We start from the raw sequence: 19944 nt of genomic DNA on the forward strand, positions 1-19944 counted from the left end.
AGAAATCCAAGAAACGCGTCATCAATGTACATCCTGAAATCGGTTATCTACAGTCGTTTGATCAGAGTATTTGATAAAAGTTTGTTATCCCATCACGGATCACCACTGGAACTCACGCAACTACAGAAGCAGCAACAACAACAACCAACAGCAGCACCTTCAGAGACGCTGCGTCCAGCGGCACCATCCAGGCGAGGAAAGGAAGAGCAGAGCCCGAATCGGCAGCCGCCACCCGAACATCAGCAACAGTAGTTAGTGTGATTCTAGTAGAACCACGTTGTTATAATACTCATTTTGATGCCATTCTAAATCGCGCACCTCCCAGGTTGCATTCACAACTCCAACTGCATCTACATAAAACAGTCTAGCTCAGTGTAATTATAATACTACCATAGTGTTATTCTAATAATATTCATCCGATCCATATCCTGCACACCCCAGCTCGCATATCCGACCCCTGGTTCGCAAGTCCAAATGGTGTACATACATATTACATGTATACGTTCACTATTATACATACATATGAGCAGTGTGAGATTGTAATATGACCACGGTGTAATAATAATACTTCTAATGCGATTAAAATACCGTACAACTGTTTTTGGTTTTATGAATGAATAAACTAGTTTATATATAGTAATTTTATGTTTTTGTGTTATCGCTTATAGAGTTACAGTTTACATGTCATACAGTACAGGTGATCCCCTGTAAACTTGATGATTATTGTTCCTAACTTTGCGAATCGATTTATAATGGGGACCTTTCCCCTCCAGGAACACATGTTGATGGGGAGACAGCCAAGATGAAGACTGTTTAGGTCAGACTTGTGTGACGGAGATGCTCCACCTGAAACTCGGCTCCACACGTTTTCGCTATTAACGTTGTAAAATTAATAACGGACAAGCAGTTGTTGAAAATAATGTTTTATTCATCTGCAAGAATATATACACTACTACAACTCGTATCGAAAGTTGATTAAGTCTTATGTTCAAACAGTTACAGTACAATCTTGATTTGAAGCTTTCGTGACTGCAGGAATCCACTCTTTGGTTCTTTCGTTAAAGTCACGTAGTAGAAAAATAAAATAGCACATTATTGATCTATTATTATCTATTATTTGGTCTACCTACGTGACGTTACCTAAAGAACCAAAGAGTATAGCTACAGTATAATGAAAACCATGTCACTTCCAGGAATACCAAACCAAAGTATCCTTCCCCATTGATGTCCTTATTAGTTCACCATATTTGTTCACTGTGCGTCTATTTTGAAGTCCAAACGATACGTGAGACGAATGCTTCATCAAGGTACATCCTGAAATCGGTTATTTCAAGTCGCTCATTGACAAAGAAAAAACCTACACTATTGAAAAAACACGTTTAAAATGTTGAGTAAAGATGTAACAGACTCATTCCAACTACAATATTGTCAGCAATTGAACACTCACAACCAGTGCTTATCACACCACTTCAGCAAGTAATCCGAAAACAAACCACCACGTCACGAAACTCACTAAAACTGTAAGGGGCAACATTACAAGCAAAATTACTCAATCCGGCTTAATAGGTTAAACCACATGCAACATTATTTCTCAGTCACCCCTAGCTCTCGGTTTGACTCTCGAGCCACTCCATTACATCCAGCCATCTCTCGGGATCCAACTGCATGGGATCGAAGGTGGAATCTCCTTCAGGACTCATTGCAGCACCTTGAATTTCACCTTTTGATTTCAGTTTCCAATCATCGTGGACCTTCTGATGCCTGTTCAGATTTGATGACTGTGAAAATGATTTTCCACACACAGAACACAGGAATGGCTTCTCGCCCGTGTGTGTTCTCTGGTGTCTCTTAAGATGTGATGACAGTGAAAATGCCTTCCCACACACAGAACACAGGAATGGCTTCTCACCTGTGTGTGTTTTCTGATGAGTTTGAAGAGTTGATGACTGTGAAAATGCCTTCCCACACACAGGGCACAGGAATGGCTTATCGCCCGTGTGTGTTCTCTTATGGCGTTTAAGGTCTGAAGAAAGTAAAAATGTCTTCCCACACACAGAACACAGGAATGGCTTCTCACGTGTGTGTGTTTTCTGATGAGTTTGAAGAGTTGATGACTGTGAAAATGCCTTCCCACACACAGGGCACAGGAATGGCTTCTCGCCTGTGTGTGTTCTCTTATGGCGTTTAAGGTCTGCTGAAAGTGAAAATTCCTTTCCACATACAGAACACTGGAATGGCTTCTCGCCCGTGTGTATTCTCTGGTGTCTCTGAAGATGTGATGGCCGTGAAAATGCCTTCACACACACAGTGCAATTGAATGGCTCCTTGCTCCCGTGTGCTTGGGGCTTCGCAGAGCGAATCTGCTCCATGTGACTGCGTCTTCTGAGCGGAGTACCAGTAGCGGGTGTTATCGATAATTAAAAGTATCCTATCGGCCGCGAGGATGTTAAACGTTACGTTTTTAGATTTTGTAAACTGCCAAAACAAGAATATCACTCGCGTTTAACCGAGACGCGAAAATAGACACTTACTTGGAGATTCACGGTGAATCGATGTCTGTAACCCGTCTGAAGATGTCCCCACGAACTCGCATATTCACTTACCATACGAATCAAAGTCGCCTAACTGCCGACACAGCAATTGTGTTCACCAGGCTGCGTTGTCTCGTGTTAGAAGGGCGATCAGCAGAGCGACGAGTCGAGCGTCCAGCCTCATCAAGTTCCCTCTCGAAATGGCCTTGAGCTCTGCTTCTGAGCCGCCTTATAACTCCCCTCCTAGGATCCAATCCTTTGTCTTTCAGGATATTTGCATTCGATTGTTAATTGTGGAAGGTACAATCCGTATGTCTATTAACATACCGAATGGTAATGTGCCCATTGTGTTTCATGCCTGAATATGTAAGTGCATCTCATTGTGTAATTGCGCGCTTTTTTTGAATAAATGGGATTAGCGCTGTAAAAACACGTTCCCCATGCAGAATATTGGTGATAAGAATTCGTCTGGACATGGCACGTGCCCTGTTCTCTACTAGATCAACCAAAATTAGTACAATGTCCGTCAAAGTAGTGCAAGTTCATTCATGAGGAGTATTCGCTGAGCCCCGATGACAGTAACCTACATCAAGTTATGGTTAAACAAAGTAATCTACAGTCACTTAATTATCAGCTCAGACATCATCATCGCAATCATTTCCAACGATGTGTGGGGTCCCGAGAGAGCAAGGCCCGGCCACAAACAGCCGGGCAGCGGAAGCAGCAGAATCAGAAGTAGCTGCGTCGCTACATCAGTGATTTTGACACTTTAGTTTTACAATGTGTTTGAGAGTTTTGTGACGTGATCGTGGTAAATTGCTGAAGTGGCATGATGATCAGTGGTTGTGATCATCATGCCACTTCAGCATGGTTAAGGGTTCCCGTTGAGCTAAAGTTGAAATGAGTCTGTAAATAAATCTTCGCTCGAAATTTTAAACGCGTATTTTATTTTATATAGCTTTTTTGGTTTGTAATAAGCAACCTTAGATAACCGATTCAGGATGTACATTGATGGCGCGTTCGTCTGATGTACGGCTTGGACTTCAAGTCAGACGCATAGTGAACAAATGTGGTTAACCAATAATGAAATCAAGGGGGAATGATACTTTAATGATTTGATATTCCTGGAAGTGACCTGGTTTGCATTGTATTGTAACTGTTTGAGCATAGGACGTAATAAATATTCGGCACGAGTTTTTACGTAAATATTCTTGTACATGAATAAAAACGTATTTTTAACAACTGTTTGTCCGTCAATTATTTTACAACTTTTTTTAAATGGCAAAAACGTGTGGATCCGAGTTACAGGTAGACCGTCTCCATCACACAAGTCTGCCCTTAACGAGCAGTACCTTGGCTGTCTCCCCATCACCATGTTCCTAGAGGGGAATGGTCCCCGTTATAAATCGTCTCGCAGCATTCTGGTCCCGAATCCCGAAGTAAACTGGAGATCACCTGTACTGTATACCATGTCAACTGTAACACTATTAACGATAACACTAAACATTATAAATGACTATACACTGCTTTTATCATTTTCTAGCGGTAATTACCCGGCGTTGCCCGGGCGAAAAAGACAGACACACACATCGACCTACTCAAACAAACATTTACCCACACACACAAAGACATTGACTTACACAGACACACATATGGAGTCACACACACACATAGCTAGGCTCTCACACATACATCGACCTAAGCACAAATATGGACCAACACACACATATCGACTAAGAGACACACACATGGACACACGCAAACACATCGACTTACACAGACACATATAGACTCACACACAGACTTGGACTTTAGATACACACACATCGACTTACACACACAAACATCGACTGACACACATAGAGACACCCACACTCACATGGAGCCATGCACACACATGTATTTATGTCATTTGGACTTGCCAACCATATTTTTACTCGAACTGGGGGGTGCAGGATTATGATCAGATGATAATTATTAGGTTAACACTATGGTCGTATTATAATTACACTGAGCTAGAATGTATGTTATATGTAAATGCGCATTGGGAGTCGTGAATGCAACCTAGGAAGTTTAGAATAGCATCAACATTAATATAACAACAACGTGGTCCTATAACACATTAACGACAATAACCTTGTTTAATAATGTATTACAACACAAATGGGAGGTACGGTATTAAAATATCATTAGAAGTATTTGAATCTCACTGTGGTCGTATTAAAATCGCGCTCTGCTCATATGCATGTGTAGTGTACGTGGAAGCGAACCGGAGGTCGGATATGCGAACTGGGGTGAGAGGGGGAGAGGGTACAGAGTTAGAATTGCATTCACATTATTAGAATAACACTGTGCTCGAATGTTTGATATTTGTAAATGAGAATCGGGAGTCGCTAATGCGACTTTGGATTTGCAATGATTAGAATCCCATTGAAACTATTAGAATCGCACTATGGTCATATTAGAATCAGGACTTTGACAGCTGGATGAATTTTGATCTAAAGCTTTCGTGACTGCAGGGATTAATATTCTTGTTTCTTTCGGTAAAGTCACCACGTAAAAGGGAAACAATAAAATAATAAAAATATAAAACAATTAAATTCTCACGACGTTTCGACTGCAATCATTATCAGCTAGATGAATGTTCCATCTGAATGACATCGAATATCACTATACAATATCCGTGTATATATATGTTTAAATAAACGCACAAACCCAAGTCCGTGAGATTATTAACAGTTGCAATTGTAACGACTCCGGACTCAGACTGTAGAGGGTTCTTTTATTTAGCCTTTAACGCGGCTTAGGACCCCGGCGTCACGATATAGCAACGACGACGCCTTAACGGCAACCAGCCGTGACCCGAATCCCCACTAACACAGCCCTGAACCTCGTTCCTTCAACTCTCTCTCGGCGTCAACCTCCCCCTCCACCCTTGGTCCAGCCTTCTCTTCTTGAACTCTCTCTATCCTGTTGTCACCGCTTGTTCCTTCGATGAGGCACTGTCTTCACAACAACCATCTTAAAACAAAATGAGCCGTCTCGGCTAACAACAATTTTTAGAAGCCACGTGCGTCAGGGCAACAGCTGTAGCAACATTTTTTCCGACGCCGCTACAATCACAATCTTAACGGTCATCTGTAAGGGGTAAGCCGTGTGACCCTACTCACCCGACAACAACAACAACAATAAACAAACAAAACAACAACCACACACAAATCCTAATACGCTTCCACGTTGTCCAAGGGGACCCTTCTATTGTCCGTGTGTTGGGTGTGGATCCTACAATCGCAACTTTGCGCATTTTGACCGTCTCCTCCAGCCGGTGCCTCGCCCATGATGGAATCTTGTGCCTTTCCGGGCGTCAAGGGTTCGCACCACAGCCTTGAAGCTTTAGGCAGGTCCCTGGCTTCTTGTAAAGAATTTGGACCGGGCTCCAGGCACCGGTCCCTCGCACGTGGCAGATCCTCGAGGCACCCCGGGCCTCAGGGGCTGGGAAACTGTGGGCGGCTCAGCACATCTCCTTTGGCGTGCGGTCTCCGTTGTGGAGCGCCCCATCACGTCGGACACAGCAGACTTGGCCTGTACAGGACATGGGGATGAGCTGTCTGGGTGGGCACGGAGAAAGTTCCTCGTTATAAATCGTTTCGCAACGTTCCGGTCACGAATCAACGAAGTATACCGGGGATCACCTGTACTCTATAAACACGTAAACTGATAACACTATAAACAATAACACTAAACATTAAACGACTATAAGCTATACACTTTTTCACGTATTCCACCATAAACGGAGGTACGGTATGAGAATGTCATTAGAATTATTTTAATCGCATTCCACTCGTATGTATGTAAAGTGAACGTTCTATCGAATCGGGGGACAGATTTGCGAACTCTGGGGGATGCAGGGTTAGAATCGCATTAAAATTCCGAGAATAACAATATGGTCTCTTAGCATTTTACTGTGCTTGAATGTATGTTATGGGTGGGTGAGTGAGTTGTCGAGTGGATGTGTGTTTGGGTGCGTGGGTGAGTGTGTAGGTGGGTGATTGTGTGGGTGGGTCAGTGGGTGGTTGGGTGAGTCAGTGGGTTAGTGGGTGAGTGAGTGGGTAGGTGAGTGGGTGAGTGGGTGGGTGAGTGTGTGGGTGGGTCAGTGGGTGGTTGGGTGAGTCAGTGGGGTAGTGGGTGAGTGAGTGGATGTGTGAGTGGGTAGTTGAGTGGGTGAGTGGGTGGGTGAGTGTGTGGGTGGGTGGGTGTATTTAGGTGGTTGGGTGAGTGAGTGGGTTAGTGGGTGAGTGAGTGAATGGGTGAGTGGGTGAGAGGGTAGGTGAGTGGATGGGTGAGTGAGTGTGTGGGTGGGTGAGTGGGTGAGTGGGTGGGTGACTGGGTGGGTGAGTAGGTGGGTGGGTTGGCGAGTGGGTGAGTGTGTGGGTGGGTGTTTGAGCGGGTGGGTGAGTGGATGGGTGATTTGGGTGGGTGGCTGGGTGAGTGGGTGAGTGTGGGTGGATGAGTGAGTGATTGGGTGAGTGGATGGATGGGTCTGTGAGTGAGTGAATGGGTGAGTTGCTGGGTGATTGGGTGAGTGGGTGCGTGGGTGAGTGAGTGGGTGGGTGTGTGAGTTGGTGGGTGCATGAGTGTGTGGGTGGGTGAGTGGGTGGGTAAGTGGGTGGGTGAGTGAGTGTGTGGGTGAGTGTTTGGGTGGGTGAATGAGTGTGTGGGTGGGTGAGAGTGGGTGGGTGAGTGAGTTGATGGGTGGGTGGGTGAGTGGGTTAGTGGGTGAGTGAGTGGGTCAGTGGGTGTTTGGGTGAGTGAGTGAGTGGGTGCGTGAGTGAATTTGTTTGGGTGAGGGAGTGGGTGAGTGTGTGGGTGAGTGAGTAAGTATGTGTCTGGTGAGTATCTGAGTGATTGTCTGTGTCTAGACACTGCCTGCTACAAACCAGCACTTGCCCCTCCAGCTTGCTTGAGGCTACCGGTGCCACCTCTGCCTCTATCTCTGTCTCTGTTCGTTCACGTGGAATCTCAGCAGCCTCCAATCCTCGTGACTTCTCCCCATTCACTCACCCACTAACTCACTCACACACCCACACACTCAGTCACACACTCACTCACTAACACACTCACTATCTCACCCGCTCACTCAATACTCACACACTCACTCACCACTCACACACTCACAAACTCACTCACCCACTCACCCACTCACTCACACACTCACTCACCACTCACAAACTCACTCACACACTCACCACTCACTCACACACTCACAAAATCACTCACCCACTCACTCACACACTTACTCACCCACTCACTCACTCATACACACACTCACTCACACACTCACTCACACACTCACACACTCACTATCTCACCCGCTCACTCAATACTCACTCACTCACTAACCCACTCAATCACCCACTCAATAACCCATTCACCCACTCACTCACTCAGAAACTCACTCACACACTCACTCAATCACAAACTCACACACTCACTCACACACTCACTCATACACACAATAACCCACTCACTCACACACACACTTACTCAGACACTCACTCACTCAGACACTCACTCACTCACTCAGACACTCACTCACCTACATACTCACACACTCACTCACACACTCACTCACACACTCACTCACTAATTCAGACACTCACTCACTCAGACACTCACAAACTCACCCACTCACTCACACACTGACTCACTCACTCAGACACTCACTCACCCACACATTAACTCACTCTATGAGTTTGGGTCTCTGTGTATTTCTATGAGTCTCTATGTATCTTTAGATATCTCTAAGTATCTGTACATATCTCTAGATATCTCAAAGTATGTCTAAGCATCCCTAAATATCTGTATATCTCTATATAGCTCTAAATATATATCTCTATTAATCTCTAAGTACCTCAAAGTCTCTCTACATATCTCTAAGTATCTCTATGTTAGAGTCTCCGGGAAACTCTCCATTTGCACATTCCACGCCCTGGAATCAGCTGATCCCTTCCCACGAGGTGCACACACACATATATACAGTATACATTATAGTCAGCCTGCAGTGTCTTTCTCTCTCTGGCTCTCTCTCTCTCTCTGTATCTCTGTCGTCTGTCTCTATCTGTGTCTCTGTGTGTACAGCGTCACAGCAGACCCAGCTATACCAGCAGCATCAGTGAGTGTGTTAATCTGTCTATGTGTGTCTGTGTGTGTGTCTGTCTGTGTGTGTCTGTGTGCGTCTGTGTATGTTAGTGTATTTCTGTATTTGTGTGTGTGCGTCTGCGTGTATGTGTCTGTGTGTGTTTATGTGTGTTTGTCTGTGTCTGTGTGTCTGTATCTGTCTGTGTGTTTATCTGTCTGTGTGTCTGTGTGATGGTCTGTGTTTGTGTGTCTGCGTGTTTGTCTGTGTTTGTGTCTGTGTGTTTGTCTGTGTTTGTGTATGTGTGTGTGTCTGTGTCATTGTGTATGTGTGTCTGTGTATGTGTGTCTGTGTGTGTGTCTGTCTGTGTCTTTGTGTGTGTGTCTTTGTATGTGTCTGTGTGTCTGTCTGTGTGTGTGTCTATCTATGTGTGTCTGTGTGTGTCTGCATGTGTATCTGTGTCTTTGTGTGTCTGTGTGTGTATGTGTGTCTGTGTGTGTCTGTGTGTGTTTATGTGTGTCTGTCTGTATCTGTCTGTGTGTCTGTGTGTGTTTGTGTGTCTGTGTGTGTGTCTGTGTCTTTGTGTGTGTGTCTGTATGTGTCTGTATGTGTCTGTGTGTGTGTCTTTGTGTGTGTCTGTGTGTGTGTCTGTATGTGTCTTTGTGTGTGTCTTTGTGTGTGTCTGTGTGTGTGTTTGTCTGTCTGTGTGTGTCTGTGTGTGTCTGTATGTGTCTGTGTGTCTGTCTGTGTTTTTGTGTGTGTGTCTGTGTTTTTGTGTGTGTGTCTTTGTGTGTGTCTGTGTGTGTCTGTCTGTGTCTGTCTGTGTCTTTGTGTGTGTGTCTTTGTCTGTGTGTGTGTCTGTCTGTGTGTGTGTCTGTGTGTGTGTCTGAGTGTGTCTGTGTGTGTCTTTGAGTGTGTGTGTCTGTGTATGTGTGTGTTTGTCTGTGTGTGTGTCTGTGTGTGTGTCTGTCTGTATCTGTCTGTGTGTGTGTCTGTCTTTGGGGGTGTGTGTCTGTGTGTGTTTATTTGTGTGTGTCTGTGTGTGTCTGTCTGTATGTGTCTGTGTGTTTATCTGTGTGTTTGTCTGTGTTTGTGTGTCTGTGTGTTTGTCTGTATTTGTGTCTGTGTGTTTGTCTGTGTCTTTGTGTGTTTGTCTGTGTGTGTGTATCTGTATGTGTGTGTCTGTCTGTGTCTTTGTATCTGTCTGTGTCTTTGTGTGTGTGTCTGTATGTGTCTGTGTCTGTCTGTGTGTGTCTGTATGTGTCTGTGTGTCTGTCTGTGTCTTTGTGTGTGTGTCATTGTGTGTCTGTGTGTCTGTCTGTGTGTGTCTGTGTGTGTGTCTGTGTGTGTCTTTGTGTGTGTCTTTGTGTGTGTGTCTGTGTGTGTGTCTGTGTGTCTGTCTGTGTCTTTGTGTCTGTCTGTGTCTTTGTGTGTGTCTTTGCGTGTGTATGTGTGTGTGTCTGTGTGTCTGTGTGTGTGTGTCTGTCTGTGTGTGTCTGTGTGTGTCTGTGTGTGTGTCCGTGTGTGTGTGTCTGTATGTCTGTGTCTGTAGGTGGGGAGCGACAGTGTAGCGGTTAGCGCGCTGCGCTATGAACCTGGCGACCCGGGTTCGATTCCCTGTCACGGCCAACACCAGTGACGATTATCTGAACCGGTCCCAGGCCTCCCCTAGGTCGACTCAGCCTCAAATGAGTACCTGGTGTGGTGTGTAAACATTGCCACTAGGGAGACAAAGGCGGTCGGGCGTGGTGCTGGCCACCCACCCCCTCGTGTACCGTTCCGGCCTTCATAGGTGCTCGCTAACAGCACTTGCCCCTACAGTCTGTTAAGGCTATATGGGGGATCTTTGTCTTTGTATGTGTCTGTGTGTGTCTGTGTGTCTGTGTGTGTCTGTGTGTCTGTGTGTGTCTGTGTGTCTGTGTGTGTCTGTGTGTCTGTGTGTGTCTGTGTGTGTCTGTGTGTCTGTGTGTCTGTGTGTGTCTGTGTGTCTGTGTGTGTCTGTGTGTGTCTGTGTGTCTGTGTGTGTCTGTGTGTGTCTGTGTGTGTCTGTGTGTGTCTGTGTGTGTCTGAGTGTGTCTGTGTGTCTGAGTGTGTCTGTGTGTGTCTTTGAGTGTGTGTGTGTGTCTGTGCATGTGTGTTTGTCTGTGTGTCTGTGTATGTGTGTGTGACTGTGTGTGTGTCTGTCTGTATCTGTCTGTGTGTGTGTCTGTGTGTGTATCTGTGTCTGTGTGTCTGTCTTTGGGTGTGTGTGTCTGTGTGTGTTTATTTGTGTGTGTCTGTGTGTCTGTCTGTATGTGTCTGTGTGTTTATCTGTCTGTATCTGTCTGTGTGTCTGTGTGTTTGTCTGTGTTTGTGTGTTTGTATGTTTGTCTGTGTTTGTGTGTTTGTATGTTTGTCTGTGTTTGTGTTTGTCTGTGTTTGTGTCTGTGTGTGTATGTGTCTTTGTGTGTTTGTCTGTGTGTATCTGTATGTGTGTGTCTGTCTGTGTCTTTGTATCTGTCTGTGTCTTTGTGTCTGTGTCTTTGTGTGTGTCTGTGTCTGTGTGTGTCTGTGTGTCTGTGTGTGTGTCTGTGTGTGTCTGTATGTGTCTGTGTGTGTGTCTGTCTGTGTGTGTCTGTGTGTCTGTGTGTGTCTTTGTGTGTGTCTGTGTGTGTCTGTGTGTCTGTCTGTGTCTTTGTGTGTGTCTGTCTGTGTATGTGTCTGTCTGTGTGTGTGTCTGTCTCTGTCTTTGTCTGTGTGTCTGTGTGTGTCTTTGAATATGTGTGTGTCTGTGTATGTGTGTGTTTGTCTGTGTGTGTCTGTGTGTGTCTGTCTATATCTGTCTGTGTGTGTGTCTGTGTGTGTGTTTGTCTGTGTCTGTGTGTGTGTCTGCATGTGTGTCTGTGTGAGTCTGTGTGTGTGTCTGTGTGTGTCTTTGAGTGTGTGTGTGTCTGTGTATGTATGTGTTTGTCTGTTTGTGTGTCTGTGTGTGTGTCTGTCTGTATCTGTGTGTGTGTGTCTGTGTGTGTATCTGTGTCTGTGTGTGTCTGTCTTTGTGTGTGTGTCTCTTTCTGTCTCATAGAGTTCCGGGATCGATACCCACGACCTCCTGCGTCCCAGGCGAGGTAGTCAACATCTTCCAATAACCCCGTGAGGCTCCGCCCCCCTCACCCTGGCCTCGCCCCCTTTCTTTCGCCACGCCCATCGCAACGACCCCCTCAGCTTGACGATGGGGGGAGCAGACAAGGACCATCAGCCAATCGCGTCGCTTGGATCCGCTGGGGGGCGTGGCGGTCCTTCCTATGAGGAGGGGCTCAGGTGAGTGAGTGGGTGGGTAATTGGTTGAGTTGGTGAATGAGTGGGTGGGTGGGTGAATGAGTGGATGGGTGAGTGAGTGGGTGGGTGAGTTGGTGGATGGATGAGTGGGTGGGTGACTGAGTGGGTGGGTGAGTGGGTGAGTTGGAGGGTGAGTTGGCGAATGAGTGGGTGGGTGGGTGAATGAGTGGGTGGGTGACTGGGTGGATGGTTGAGTGAGTTCGACCTCACGATCCAATGACGCATTATTACAGCTGATCCCCGCTGATCACCGCTGATCACCCACTGATCTCCCCCCCCCCTACCCCGTGTGAGTGATCTTCAGGGCCGGTATCTCTATCCTGGTTCTGCTCCTCGCCCTCTCGCTGGGACTTCTCTTGTGCTGCTTCTTGAGGACGAGGAAGAGATGGTGGAGGAGGTGGTGGGTGGGTGGATACTCTGAGCTGATGGAGCAGCACCAGCTGGTGAGTCAGTCAGGGTGGCAGGGTGAGTGGGTGGGTGAATGGGTGAGTGAGTGGGTGGGTGAGTGAGTGGGTGGATCGGTGAGTGGCTGGGTGAGTGTGGTGGGTGAATGGGTGGGTGGAAGGGTGAGTGGCTGGGTGGGTGGGTGAGTTTGTGGGTGGATAATCTGAGCTAATGGAGCAGCACCAGCTGGTGAGTAAGTCATGGTGGTCGGGTGGGTGAATGGGTGAGTGGGTGAGTGAATGGGTGAGTCGGTGGGTGAGTGTGTGAGTGAATGCGTGAGTGAGTGAATGCGTGAGTGAGTGAGTGAATGGGTGAGTGGGTGAGTGAGTGAGTAAGTGAATGGGTGAGTGAGTGAGTCAGTGAATGGTTGAGTGGGTGGGTGAGTGAGTGGGTGAGTGCGTGGGTGAGTGGGTGGGTGGGTGAGTGGGTGTGTGGGTGAGTGTGTGGATGAGTGAGTGGTTGTGTGGATGGTTGAGGTTCACGATGAGCGTGTCGCTGGCTCCTCTCCTATTGGCTATCGTGCGCAGATGGCAGGCGACCCTCCTGGCGGCCAATTGGAGACGGGGTGGCGTGACCTCGTGCCCACGGCCCCCGTCCACAAGGGGCGTGGCTTCAAAGCGACCAATGAGGTGCGTGTGCTGATACTCGCTACTATTGACAGCACTTGCCCGTAAAGCCTTCTAGAGGCTACACGGGGAAGCTTTGCATGTGTCTGTATTTAGCAGCACTTGCCCCTACAGCCTTCTAGAGGCTACCTGGGGGAGCTTTGCCTGTGTCTGTGTGTAACTGCACTTGGCCCCTACAGCCCTGCTAGAGACTACCTGAGGGGTGCTTTGCCTCTGTCTTTGTGTCTGCAGATTTCGCCTCCTCCATACGAGAAGACAGCTCCACTGGATTCACCACCGCCATATCCAGCTCACAACACAGATTCACCACCTGTGGTGCCACAACTGCGGAGCAGCTCCACAGGCACGGCGACTCCCTCCCGGCCCCCCGCACTAAACACGCCACCCACACGCAGCGCACCCACGTAGTGTCCTGGCGGGGGGTTGCCTGGCACATCGGGTTTTAATCCGAGGGGCCCCTAGGTGGGAGAGTCCCGCGGTTTCCCGGTGCCAGGAGATTGGCCGACCCCCACAGGACAGGTTTACATTGTGGTGTACACTAAATTGGCTTAAAAATTGTACGGGCGCAAAGAGAAAAGGTTCCCTGGGCCAAACGCAATGAGCTACGCACAACATTGGGGGGAGGACGGAGGGTGGAATGTTTTGCATAGAGACCAGACCCGAAAGCTGAAGCTACTGGGCACGGGAGAACAATGGGTAAGGGGTGAAAAGAGCAAAAAAAAAACGGAAGGCACAAACTCATAAAACGATGGGTGGAGGTGTAGCGGACGCTCCAGGTCAGGGCGAGGCATCACTTGCAAATCGAAAGGTCGGCGCGTGATTGGCTGCGTGACGCGACGCCCCCCCCCCCGCCCCCTGCCCCTCCCCCCGGCCTTTGAAGTTGATGACAGGGGCAGCTGTCTACAACCTGTCACGACTCACTCCCTGCTGCCGTCCTGCCTCTTCAAGCCGCTCGCAGCGTCCGTGTGATGCCAGCGAGTGCTGCTGCGAGACAGCGATTGGGCAAAGTCTTCTCTTGTCCTTCTCCCTCAGACTCACTCAGCGTCCATGGGACGCCGCGGGTCCAGTTTCGAGGCACGTGGTAGGACGTCTGAGTAGCTGGGTTCACAGGCAGAGTTTACGCTGGGCTCCTCTCGCGAAATATTCCTCCTCCGGGTAATTGCCTATCGGCGCCATTTAATAAACTCTCGCAACAGAATATCGGTGCAGTGTGATCTCTCTGTGTGCGTGTGTGTCGGGGCAGAACCTCGGCGTGGCGTCTGTGATCTGTGTCCGTTGCCCCGTCTGCTGTGGAGCGACGGTGAGCCCGGCGAGTGATTGGAGCGAGCGCGAGAGGCTCGTGTAGTGCAGCACACTCACGGCCACCGTCGTTTTTCACAGCGCTTGAGCTCGCTTGCAGCGCGTTTACACGGCGCGCTTTACGCAGCGAGTTCGCATTACGCTGCCGGTTTCCTCCGGCGGGGTGGTGCCGTAGCGCCGGCCGTCGGGGCAAGCGCGAGCCCGCAGGGGAGCGCCTCCGTGTTCGTCTTTGTGTGGCGGTGGCTACGTGTGCGTGTGGGAGATTTGCCCCGTGTAGCGGTAAGCCAGCCGTTCAGGTGTGTCGCTCAGAGAGGGCGCGGCGGAGCGGAGCGGGGTGGACTCCGCTCACGCGGAGCGAGGAGGTGGACGTCGGAGCCCACAAATTGGTGTCAGAGGTGGGGTGACCCCCCCACACACTTGCCAGGGAAGAGAGGCGCCCCACCCCAAGTGAAAGTAAGGTACGTGTTCACCGGGCGAGGGATACCGTCGTGGAGATCGTTTGCCCGGAACCTCAAGTATACAAAATATTTCAACGGTTGGACGGACGCGCAAGCACTGCAGCAGCTAAATATTAATTTGGATGGGCGGACAGCCGACTTTGTGGAATCGCTACCCGCAAGCGCGCAAGCCCATTGGGGAGAGGTAATGCGCCGCATCCGCCGACGCTTCTGCGCGTATGACCGTGAGGAGGCAAAGGCAGCATTCAATTAACGTCGCACGTCAGCCCGGTGAGGACCCCCGCAACCACGCCGAGGTCGTGCCCTCGCTAACGCAGAGCGCACGCCCGGGGTACGCAGCCGGAGATGATTGATGACCTCGCCGCAGAGAAAGTTCCGGAGTGTCTGATGAGCACGGCGTGGTGGCAGCCAGATGCGAACTGCCCGTACCCCCCACTTAACACCCTTGTTGAGCGCTACCCGGAATGGGTAGCAGGGATACAGACGGGCATCAGGGATATACGCGAGGAGGATAACCAAAACATGTACAAACTGCGGTCTATGTGGAGGTAGTGCAGTCGGAGGTGGGAGGACTGGGCGGGGTGTCTCAGTTAGAGGCAGAGCTCGAACAAATGAGCACTGGGAGGGGAAAGGGGGGGTGAGCAAATGGCTTCCTATGGAGCCACCACCCTTCCCCGTGCGTGCTATATATGTGACCAATGGGACCATCGCGTGAGAGACTGTCCCCAGATTGCCCGCGCTAGACAAGCGTCAGGGTTAAGCACCAAGGCCTCCCTAGAGAGGGGACCACCGAGGGGTGCAATCGACGTGGTCCCAACACAAATGAACTGTAATGATTATCAGTTTAACACGCAGCAGGCTTTCGCGACCAATATTATTCATAATGAAGGTTTTTGGTGGGTTAGATCGCGTTATCTATAAATGTGTCGTAATGATAATGGCGAGCGAGTGACCCCCCAGGTAGATGCCGGCAACAACACCCAAGAACGCGGCGACTTTGGGCGACTGGCTGCGGGAGCTGGTGGCGGGAATCGCGGGGGCCACGTCGCTGGTGGAAGGGCAGGTGAACAGATGGTGTACCCAGATTCTTCTGGACAGGGGCCAGTAGCCTCACTCGTGAGCGCAAAACACTGCAGCGTGGTCGGGGTTGACGTGGGCCGCCTACAGGCACCTTGATCGCGTGCCGCACACTGCAAGCGGAGCTGGGATGGGACTGCTGGGGAGGGTCACGCTCGAGGTCCATCTCGGACGCCGGGTGTGTACTCAGGAGTTCTATGTGTCGAGCGTGTTATGACACAAGTGTATTGCAGGTACCGAACTCCTGGTAAATTTGGGGCTCGACGTGCAGCCCCGCCAGCGATGCCCCACCGTGGAAGGCAGCGGGGAGCGGATTCCGTTCCTGGGACAAGAGCCGGATCGCCCAAGCTTCACACCCGTGGCCTCTATCCCGGTGTTGGCCATCACCGTCGGGCCTCTCACGGAGATGCTGGTGCCGGTGGCAGCACCCTCCACCGACCCCACACACCGGCCATCGGGTGAGGTAATGCCGACTCCTCGCTCAGAGTTGGCGGCACGGTACGGGGCTGTGGGGTCGGCCACACTGGTAAACGCGGACGGCGGCCGACTGTTTACGCGGTTGTTTAACCCCCACAGTACCCCAGAAGCGCTGCGACGGTGCACCGCGGCAGCTAGCTACAGTACAACCACTGTACACGCGCCACTCTAACAGCTCGGTATTTGCCCTCTGGGCTGAGGAGCCCTGCCGCCCCGAGGACAACCAGGACCCGGCCTGGCGAGTCGGACCGACTCCCAGAGCCGAGGTCGTCCCCCTGCTTGACGCGCTACGTGTACCCTGGGCAGATTTACCCAAGGGGGAGGCTGATCAGCTGTGCGGGTTACTGCGGGAGCACGCCGACGTGTTCAGTGAGCAAGATTCTGATGTGGGTCGGACAGACCTCGTTAAGCACCAAATTGACACCGGTGCCGCCCGACCCATTAAACTCCCAGCATACCGGGTGGGAAAACCCGAACGGGCCCAGATTAAAGAGGCGGTCGCGGATATGCTCCCCGATAGCATAATCCAGCCCTCGGCGAGTCCCTGGTCTGCCCCTGTTGTGCTGGTGACGAATAAGGATGGGTCGACCCGGTTCTGCATTGATTATCTAAAACTGAATGCGGTTACCATCGCCGACGCCTTGCCCATCCCCCACATCGATGACACCTTTGACAGCCTCGCTGGGGCGCGGTATTTTTCCACCCTTGATCTAGCGTCCGGATACTGGCAGGTGGAGATGGCAGAGGAGGATCGGAAAAAAATACCGCATTTAACACCCCGAAGGGACTGTTCGAGTTCCGAGTGCTTCCGTTCCGTTCGGACTCACTAACGCGCCTACGACAAACCAGCAGTTGACGGAGTTGGTGATGCTGGGCTTGCAAGGGGAACAGTGCCTAATTTACCTGGATGACGTGATAGTGTTCAGTAGGTCCCTGTCTGAGCACTGGTCCAGGTTACGGGAGGTGTTCCAGTGACTGCGAGCAGGCCATCTCAAGCTCAAGCCGCGTAAGTGTCCTATTGTGCAGCGCGAGGTTGGGTACCTCAGACGCCGCGTCAGCGAGGCAGGGAAGCACACAGACACAGAAAAGGTACGCGCCATAGTGGAATGGCCACGGCCGAGGAACCTGACAGGGATCAGGTAATTTTTGGGGCTAGCCACTTACTATCGTCGGGGTTGTGAAGGGATTCAGCAGGATTCCACGCCCCTTCACCCAACTCACCTCCCCTAAGAACCCCGATCAGTGGATGGAGGCCTGCCAGATGGCCTTCACCACCCTCAAGGACCACCTCTCCCATACTCCCACCCTGGCTTTCCCTGACTTTCCCACCGATTTTATTTTGGACACCGACGCCTGTAGCAGTGAGCTGGGCGCGGTGTTGTCACAGGTGCAGGATAGGACGGAGCGGGTCATCGCAAACGCCAGCCGGACCCTGAGCGGGGCCGAACTTAATTATTGTGTGACCCGTCAGGAACTGTATGCCGTGATTTTCGCGTGTAAGCTGTTCCGGCCATATCTGTGTGGCAGGAAATGTCGCGTGCGCTCTGCAGTTCCTCCTCACATTCAAGGAACCGCGGGGGGCAGATGGCCCGGTGGCTGATGCAGCTGCAGGAGTACAACCTGCAGGTCGAGTACAGGGCTGGGCGGATGCATGCAAATGCGGATGCCTTATCAAGGCGACCCACGGTGTGCGCTGAGACGAGGGCAGAGGTGGCCTGCTCGTGCTTCATGGGCGGATTCTGCCGACAGGCAATGGCCCCCCTGGAGCGCCCTGAGACTAACCCCCCTCCGCTGAGAGAAAGTGCCGTGTGTGCCACAGAGGTCCCTGCAGAAGGAGCCAGGGGCCAAGTGGACTCCCCGGCAGCAACGGGGCCCACACCCCGGGGCCCGAGGGGACGTTCAGCCCCATCCGGTCGGATCCAAGAGGACATCGGCTGTGTGTTCTCTGGCCTGGACGACGAGCAGATGAGGCAGGCCCAGCAGCGGGACCGGACCTGGCGGTGGTGGAGGCGGCCCTGCAGAAAGAAAACATCGCCCTGCAGAGACCCTGGAGTGGTTTTTTGCCCGGTTGTGTGTAAATAACGGGGTGGTGTGGGAACTAACCTAAGCCGGGCAGCCGGGGTGCATCTGTGTTCCCTCCCTGGTGTAGCCCCAGCTGCTGCGGCTGGTACACGACCACCCGCTCGGGAGCCATGATGGGGAACGGCACACTCGGGAGATCCTGCGTCGCCAGTATCTCTGGCCCAAACAGACACAAGATGTGGCCGCCTGGGTACAGGGCTGCCGTGCCTGTCAAAAGTGTGGGCAGAAACCGGTGCAGTATCAGGTGCCCCTGAAGCCATTCTGCGTCAGCCGGGTGAACCAGCTAGTTGGGGTCGACCTACAGGGGCCATTTCCGCGATTCCACCGAGGTAACCGGTATATTCTGGTGGCGGTAGCGTATTTCACGCACTATCCAGTGGCGGTGGCCATCCCCGATGAGATGGCCCTTGTGGTCGCCTGGGCATTTGTGGAGCATTACGTGCTTAAACACGGGATCCCTGAACGAGTCATTCCTGACCAGGGTAGTGATTTCTAGGCAGAGCTATTTCAGGAGCTGTGCCAGGAGTTCAGAATCCAGAAGGACCGAACAACGGCATACCACCCCCAGGCAAAGGGTATGGTGGAGCATATGAACCAGACCTTAGCCAGGAAGCTCAAACGTATGGTGGCCGGCAAATAGCAGGATTGGGATGAACACCTCCGCTATGCGCTGTTCGCCTACACCACCACGGTGCACACCTCCACTGGGCAAACCCCCTTCGTAATGATCTTTGGTCGGGAGTCTCCTACCAACAGGCAGAAGCCGCACATCAGCAGCAAGAGCAGGGCCCCGCCCCCGTGTGGAGCCCCCCTTCTACTCCGCGGGGTCTAAAGTGTGGCTGCATACCCCGCGCAAAGGGGCCGGACAGGTGGGGAAGCTGACCACCTATTGTCTGGGACCCTGGAACGTGGTGTGGCAGTTCTCCCCCTGGATGATACTGATCCAGGGCGGGGAAAGGGGCCGGGAGACGGTGGTCAATGTCCGCCGACTAGAACCGTGGAGGGTGGCCTGGGCCGGGAGAGGCACCTGCCCTTTGGGTGCCCCGCACACCCATGCCCCCCATACCCGATGGCATCGCACCATACATGGGCCCTGCTGGGCCCAAGCTCCCAGCGGACCCCGGCCTGGCCAGGAGGTGAAGGGCACAGCGGCCCCTACACCCCAATGCGCCTGAGTTTGTACCCCAGCCAGCGGACGCCGGAGGACGGAAAGTGCCTCTGAAATGGAGGCAGAGACCACCGCCGGAGCGTCAGGCAGCGGAGCTACCGCCCGTGAAACTGGCAACGAGGGCCGGGCGTGTGCCACAGACTCCGCGGAGCTACCTGGTTGGCGTGGCCCAGGCAAGGTGCTCCAGTCAACCCGGGATGGGGACGGGCACCTCGGGGGGCTATGTGGTGCGATGACCATGGAGCTATTCCACAAGCACTGCAAACCCGCCCTGAACGCACACGCCACGTTGTGTAGTGGCCTTTTTGACGATGGAGACTTTTGACTTGAG

General features: G+C 51.3%; 1 protein-coding gene across 1 annotated transcript in view; it reads right to left on the reverse strand.

Annotated features, from left to right (window-relative positions):
* Positions 1 to 1583: 1583 nt before the first annotated feature.
* LOC142907390 (uncharacterized) overlaps positions 1584 to 19944 on the reverse strand; it is a 366512-nt gene continuing 348151 nt past the window's right edge. Inside the window, exon 4 of the mRNA XM_076056870.1 lies at positions 1584 to 2294. Coding sequence (XP_075912985.1) covers positions 1602 to 2294 — 693 coding nt within the window. The 3' untranslated portion in view covers positions 1584 to 1601. The remainder of the gene's footprint in view (positions 2295 to 19944) is intronic.

This window comes from Petromyzon marinus, chromosome 78 (assembly GCF_048934315.1).
Source record: "Petromyzon marinus isolate PM22_M1 ecotype Great Lakes invasive population chromosome 78, UKy_Petmar_22M1.pri1.0, whole genome shotgun sequence".
NCBI classification, from domain to species: Eukaryota; Metazoa; Chordata; class Hyperoartia; order Petromyzontiformes; family Petromyzontidae; genus Petromyzon; species Petromyzon marinus.